The sequence below is a fragment of the Callorhinchus milii genome, unplaced genomic scaffold (assembly GCF_018977255.1).
Source record: "Callorhinchus milii isolate IMCB2004 unplaced genomic scaffold, IMCB_Cmil_1.0 Scaffold1, whole genome shotgun sequence".
NCBI classification, from domain to species: Eukaryota; Metazoa; Chordata; class Chondrichthyes; order Chimaeriformes; family Callorhinchidae; genus Callorhinchus; species Callorhinchus milii.
Genome location: NW_024704742.1, coordinates 32,687,043 through 32,694,907, shown reverse-complemented (window position 1 = coordinate 32,694,907; position 7,865 = coordinate 32,687,043). Strand labels below are relative to the sequence as shown.

At 51.4% G+C, this 7,865-nt stretch overlaps 1 protein-coding gene across 4 annotated transcripts in view; it reads left to right on the top strand.

The window, feature by feature from the left end:
- Nucleotides 1–1,416: 1,416 nt before the first annotated feature.
- LOC103188748 (protein phosphatase, Mg2+/Mn2+ dependent 1Kb) overlaps nt 1,417–7,865 on the top strand; it is a 30,710-nt gene continuing 24,261 nt past the window's right edge. The window contains exon 1 of one of the 4 annotated variants that reach the window (XM_007908832.2): nt 1,417–1,515. Coding sequence is in view for 1 of the 4 variants with exons in the window: in XM_007908830.2 (XP_007907021.1) it covers nt 2,795–2,853 (59 nt within the window). In the remaining 3 variants the exon portion in view is untranslated. Of the gene's footprint in view, nt 1,516–2,779; nt 2,854–4,309; nt 4,424–4,533; nt 4,637–7,865 lie in introns of those variants that run through there. The other 3 variants (XM_007908830.2, XM_007908831.2, XM_042339745.1) reach the window with 3 other exon arrangements.

The following is a 7,865-nucleotide window of genomic DNA, read 5'->3' as shown; positions in this document are numbered from 1 at the left end:
ATCTACAACAAATACATTCAGCAGCTCACATGGTGATTTTGCATACATTTGATTTGCCCAAAAAAACACATTTATTTTGATCCTTTTGGCAACTGCAGAAATGCATCACCGTGCTTAAGATGCTTAAGCGTATCCAATACTCAAAAGAAACCCTTTGCTACACTCTCCAGTGAGGTCCGAAAAGGCGTCATTGTACCCAAAAAAGCATGTCAAGTGCGTAAACATTTCACGAGGTCGGCGATATCAGGAAAATCTTTTCCAAGGCAAACGCAGAAAGCAGGAGTTGAGATGGTGAGGTGAGTTTACATAAATGTTGCATAAGTACAGACGATGACATTGAACTCATTGATCTACTGAACACAGTCTTCCCCAATCTTTCCCCTGGAATTTCCAGATTCCTTGCTCAGTTGCTTGAATCATATCACCTCGCTCGGTATATCCCGTGGCCAGCCCAGCACCCCCTCCCCATCCTCCTCGTTCCTGACCCAATCTTACAACAAATCCCCTGTACGCTTCCAGACCAAGAAAATGAATGAATGAAAACCGCTGGTGTGCGGTAACGCATCTCCCCAATTGGCAATCTATAAGTGTGTTAATGTCTCTAAATAATCCCTCCAAAACCCAAAACAATAATAAATTGGTCATTTTCAATCCACGACTGTTTGTGGGACACTGCTGTGCGCAATTGGCTGCCGCGTTCGCCCACAAATATGCAGTCAATTCACTTTACAGTGTGTGTTCTGTGAAGCGCTTCGGGACGTCCTCCCGACGTGAAAAGCGCTGTATCAAATGCGAGGATTATTATTATTATTATAATAAAGTTTCTATCGGCAGCTCTAAGGTATAAAAGATCTTAAAACTATTGTGTATTATTGGGAGGGGTGGGGGGTGGGGGGGGAGGGATTGTGTGTGTGTAATAAATTGACCTTGAGATGTAATTGGAAAGTTGCTGCTTTTTCCACACAGTTCCCCACTGGGAAAAGGGTAACATGTTTGCATCGCTTATCTGAAGGTTATTTTGCGAACTGTAACTTAAAACAAGAGTTACAGTGTCTTTCTTTAACACATTGCAGTGCAGTGAAAGAATGTGAAAGGCTCTTTCTTTCTCTCCTCTCTCTCCTCTCTCTTTCTCTCTCTCTCTCTCTCTTGGCTCTGCTTCATTGGTTTGAAGTTTGTCGAATTAGACTCTGGTCCGAGTCACACCGCCCCCGTTCGTTGAGGGAGAGATAGAGGGAGGGAAGGAGGAAGGAAAGGAGGAGGAGAGAGAGAGAGAGAGAATGAGTGAGTGAGAGAGAGAGAGAGAGAGAGAGTGCGTAAAAATGATCGAGTCGCCCGTAACGCAGCGCCACACAGCGAAGGGGCAACAGCTACAGCCACAGTGAGAGGGGCCACTGCTCTCTCTCTCTCTCTCTCTCTCTCTATCTCTACCTCTCTCTCTATCTCTATCTCTATCTCTCTCTCATCCTCTCGTCCCCGTCAAAGGCATCGGTGCCCCAGCGAGGGATCGGCTGTGAGGTAGGACTGTGTGCGTGCGGGAGGGCTGTACACACACACACACACACACACACATGTATATATATATGTATATGTGTATGTGTGTATATAGGTATAGGTGGTAACGTAAATAAAGACATTGGGTTTGCCCGCAAATCACTCACTCTCTCTCACACACACAGTCACACACAGTCACTCACACACACACACACACACACACACAGTCACTCACACACACACACACACACCGTCACACACACACACACACAGTCACTCTCACACAGTCACACACACACACACAGTCACTCACACACACACAGTCACACACACACACACAGTCACTCACACACACACACACACAGTCACTCACACACACACAGTCACACACACAGTCACTCTCACACACACACACACAGGAGGCACTCACACACAGTCACTCACACACACACACAGTCACTCTCACACACACACACAGGAGGCACTCACACACAGTCACTCACACACACACACAGTCACTCTCACACACACACACAGGAGGCACTCACACACAGTCACTCATACACACACACAGTCACTCACACACACACAGTCACACACATACACACAGTCACTCACACACACACACACACAGTCACTCACACACACACACAGTCACACACATACACACAGTCACTCACACACACACACACACAGTCACTCACACACACACAGTCACACACAGGCACTCACACACACACACACACACACAGTCACTCACACACACACAGGCACTCACACACACACAGTCACTCACACACACACACAGTCACTCACACACACACACAGTCACACACATACACACAGTCACTCACACACACACACACACAGTCACTCACACACACACAGTCACACACAGGCACTCACACACACACACACACACACACACAGTCACTCACACACACACAGGCACTCACACACACACAGTCACTCACACACACACACACACAGTCACTCACACACACACAGTCACACACACACACAGTCACACACACACACAGGCACTCACACACACACACACACACACAGTCACTCACTCACACACACACACATACAGGAGGCACTCACACACAGTCACTTATACACACACACAGTCACTCTCACACACACACACAGGAGGCACTCACACACAGTCACTCACACACACACACAGTCACTCTCACACACACACACAGGAGGCACTCACACACAGTCACTCATACACACACACAGTCACTCTCACACACACAGTTTCACACACAGAGAGAGGAGGGGGAGCACAGTAATGCGCTGTGAAGGATCTTTTCGAAATTGCTGTGGTGCGAAATACGCCTTTCGATGGGGGTAAGATCGCTCCTGTTGGGTGCTGTCGTGTAGCCCATTACATGAATTACTGTATCAAATCAATTGACACACGAGCTACTGTATACTTTTCCTGAGAGGAAAGAAAGGACGTGTAGCTCTGTGAAGTGTGTTTGTTCCTCCTCCCCCATTTATCATCTTCTGTTGCATTAAAGGCCATTGATTATACATTGAATTCATTCAGGACATCAAAAGTGAAAGGGTTTTTATCCAATAATCAACTGGAACCCAGTAGTTCCCACTTGTTCGTGTTTTGTTCGGTTTATTTTTTTTTACATATTAATTTCTACAGAGTTATTAGTTCATTCATTAATTTGTAGGAGCAGAGTTTCGCAATGACTGACTTGCCTGCGCCCTCTCTCACCATGCTCGGCGGCGAACCATTCCTGTAAACTTATTCGGATTCAATAATGTGCCCGTGGACTAATATGATTGTTGCTAAAACAGGAAAAGCGTGCAGTGGCTCGTGTGTCGATTGATTGACACAGTAATTAATAATGATAATTTTGGCATTATTGTATTCATGTCAAATCGTCACAAACAGTGCTTCACGGGATTTATACTGTAAAGTCGTGTGACGATGTGTTTTGTGGACGATTCGAGCTTTATATATGTTATAATCTTGCATTTGATATATATATATATACCACTGTATCGTATGGTTGAGACGTCTCAAAGGAGTTCACAGGATATCCCGTAAAGTGGAGTGACTGCGCATTTTGTGGGTGAAACATGGAGATAGATTTGCACACGTATAACGTATATTGACTGTTACGATTGTGCCTGTACTCCTGGTTGTTTCAGGTTATAATTCGATTTACAGTATATTTCTGTGAAGCGCTTTGAGAAGACTCGGAAGCCGCGATGAGGCGCTGATATCAAAATGCAAGGATTATTATTGCTATTGTTGTTGTTATCATTATCTATCAGCTGCTCTGCGTTGTATCTGTACAGACACACACACAGACAGACACACACAGACACACACTCTTGTCTGCAGACACCATCCTGGCTCGCGTTGCTCACTCTCTTCCTTCATTGGCCAGCCGGCGTGTCAATCATAATTCCTGTGGCCAATGGGCAGCCGCCGCCTCTCAACCCACTCCCTCCCACTGCCCCACGCTGTGACGCCTTGCAGCCTGTGGGTGGCGTTACAACAAACGCCATCATTCTCTAACGTTAACAATGCTCCCGATCATTGTCTCCCCCCCCCCCCCCACCCCCGGCGACCGCCCGTGTGGCGCTTGTGACTGGTTATCAGGGCTGTCAATCACAGCTCGCGGGACCCATTGGCTGCCTGGCCCGTGCCTCGCCAGATCCTGCATCGCCATTGGCTTAGCGGCCTGTCAATCAATCAATCCATCCATCAATCAATCAATCAAAGTTGGGGGCAAACCTCGACGGTCTGAGGAGCCCCGCCCCGGAAACAATTTGATTGCGCGGGAGGGGTGTGGGGAGAGAGCGAGAGAGAGAGCGAGCGAACGCGCGCGCGCGAGGCGGTTGGTGACGTTGGCCAACTGTCATTCGGAGAGGCTTCAGGCGGCGGCGGCGGGTGAGTGAGTGGGTGGGCGGGTGGAGCGGCCGCAGGGCCCGATGTAACGGTCCCCCCCCGGTCAGCGGCAGGGCGATGGATTCGCGGGGGGTGATGGCGACCGACAAACGACGGCCCTGCGGCGTGCAAGTGGAAACGGGCGCAATGGACGGCAGGCGGACGTCCCCGGCCAAGGCGGGGAGAGCAGCTTCCAGCGCCGCGCATAGGCAATAGGTGATTCCTCCTCTCAGGAAATCCTAATTATATATATGTAAATATATATATATATATATATACACACACACACACACACACGCAATTATTTCAATGTGGGAAGGGGAGGGAGTCGAGATTACCTTTCATTTAATTGTGCAATTTGGCTGCTGCGTCCGCCTCCCCCCACACACACCCCCTCCCCCCCTCCCCACACACACACACACACACACACACACCCCCACACACACCCCCTCCCACACACACACACCCCCTCCCACACACACACACACCCTCCCACACACACACACCCCCTCCCCCCCACACACACCCCCTCCCCCCCACACACACCCCCTCCCCCCCACACACACCCCTCCCCCCACACACACCCCCTCCCCCCACACACACCCCCTCCCCCCCACACACACCCCCTCCCCCCCACACACACCCCCTCCCCCACACACACCCCTCCCCCCACACACACCCCTCCCCCCCACACACACCCCCTCCCCCCACACACACCCCCTCCCCCCCACACACACCCCCTCCCCCCCACACACACCCCCTCCCCCCCACACACACCCCCTCCCCCCCACACACACCCCCTCCCCCCACACACACCCCTCCCCCCACACACCCCCCCCCCCACACACACCCCCTCCCCCCCACACACACCCCCTCCCCCCACACACACCCCTCCCCCCCACACACCCCCCCCCCACACACACCCCCCCCCCCCACACACACCCCCACCCCCCCCCACACACACCCCCTCCCCCCCACACACACCCCCTCCCCCCACACACACCCCCCCCCCCCCCACACACACCCCCTCCCACACACACACACCCCCTCCCCCCCACACACACCCCCTCCCCCCCACACACACCCCCTCCACACCCCCCCCCCCCACACACACCCCCCCCCCCCCCACACACACCCCCTCCCCCCCACACACACCCCCTCCCCCCCACACACACCCCCTCCCCCCCACACACACCCCCTCCCCCCCACACACACCCCCTCCCCCCCACACACACCCCCTCCCCCCACACACACCCCCTCCCCCCCACACACACCCCCTCCCCCACACACACCCCCTCCCCCCACACACACCCCCTCCCCCCCACACACACCCCCTCCCCCCCACACACACCCCCTCCCCCCCACACACACCCCCTCCCCCCCACACACACACCCCCCACACACACACACACCCCCCACACACACACACACCCCCTCCCCCCACACACACCCCCTCCCCCCCACACACACCCCCTCCCCCCCACACACACCCCCTCCCCCCCACACACACCCCCTCCCCCCCACTTCCTCATCCTCTCGATGCTGACCTCCTGCGTGCTGCCTTCGGCGAACGCAGTTATAATAATAATAATAATCCTTGCATTTGATATAGCGCTTTTCACGTCGGGAGGATGTCCCAAAGCGCTTCACAGAATATACTGTAAAGTGAATTGACTGTATATTTGTGGGCGAACGCGGCAGCCAATTGCGCACAGCAATGTCCCACAAACAGTCGTGGATTGAAAATGACCAATTTATTATTGTTTTTGGTTTTGGAGGGATTATTATTAGGCTCTGTGTGGAGTAAGGAAACTTGCCCAAGGTTTCGCCCTCTGCCTGGAATTGAACTCAGGTCTCTCACTTGCAAAGCGAGTGCTCTAACCACTGAGCTACAGGACTCCGTAGTCCTGTTCGTGATATCCTCTTCTCTCGCCTCTCCTCCCTCATCCGCTCTCCTGCTTCAAGACTGACTTGAGTATCCTCTCGTCTCCTCCACCGGTTTCACCTCCAGGTCCCAAACAGTCACCTGCAAAGTATCCTAAGGCTCTATTCTTGGCGCCCCTCCTTTTCCTCATTTATGGAGTCCTGTAGCTCAGTGGTTAGAGCACTCGCCTTGCACGCGAGACACCTGAGTTCAATTCCAGACAGGGCGAAACCTTGGGCAAGTTTCCTTACTCCACACAGAGCCTAATAATAATCCCTCCAAAACCAAAAACAATAATAAATTGGTCATTTCAATCCACGACTGTTTGTGGGACAATGCTGTGCGCAATGACTGCCGCGTTTCGCCCACAAATATACAGTCTATTCTGTGAAGCGCTTTGAGACGTCGAGAAGACGTGAAAAGCGCTATATCAAATGCAAGGATTATTATATTATGTGCTGCCTCTTGGTGATGTCATCTGCAGACATCGACAGCTGCAAACATCAACTTCCATATGTGTGCGGATGATGCCCAAATCTACTCTTCCTCCTTCAGTTGTGACCCCAAGTCCACTGATGTGTGTCTGCTTGCTTATCAGTCTCAAGTCTTAGATGAGTGCTAACTTTCTATAGCTGAATATGCACAAGACGGAAGCTATTCTTTTTTGGCTCCCGTCAACACTCTTCTCATCTGCCGCTCTGACTTCTTTAACCTTCCCGGCCTATCCCTGAGACTCGCTAAACATGTGTACAATTTAGACATTGGGTTTAAACCCCAATTGTCAACCCTACCCCACATCAAGTCCCTTTCCTCCCTCTCCGTCACAGATACCTCAAACCTAACATTGCTGGCCACGCCTTATCCATGCTTTTGTCACCTCCCACCTTATTATTATTTCAATGTAGGAAGGGGAGGAATCAAGATTACCTTTAATTTAATTGTGCAATTGGCTACTGCGTTTTCCCCCACAAAATACACAGTCAATCTACTTTACAGTATATCCTGTGAAGAGTTTTTGAGAAGTCTCAACGACCTGATAAGACGCTATGTCAAATGCAAGGAATGCTATTATTATTATTAGTAGTAGTAGTAGTACCTGTAAAGTGCTAGAGCACCTCGTTTGGACGTCCTCCCACCCTGAAAGGCCCGCTACTAGATAAATGCAATTTGTTGTTACCCACCTTCGCTCCTCCCTGCTCGAGCCCCTCCAGACCCGGTTCCGCCTTTTCCCGCAGCATTAAAGTCTCACAGATTACTTATCTTAGCGACCCCCCACCCCCCAACTTCCTCATCCTCTCAATGCTGTCCTCCTGCGTGCTGCCTTTGGTGAACGTAGTTGGTCATGATATCCTCTTCTGTCGGCTCTCCTCCTTCATCCACTCCTGCATCCGTGATGCTACTCCGTGTGATGTGTGCTATATAAATGCAAGTTGCTGTTTTTGTGCACTGAATATTACCAGAGATGAGTTGATAGTTTGAGCTCTCTCAGGAAATGCACCTCCTTGTATAGGTGGGATGCAT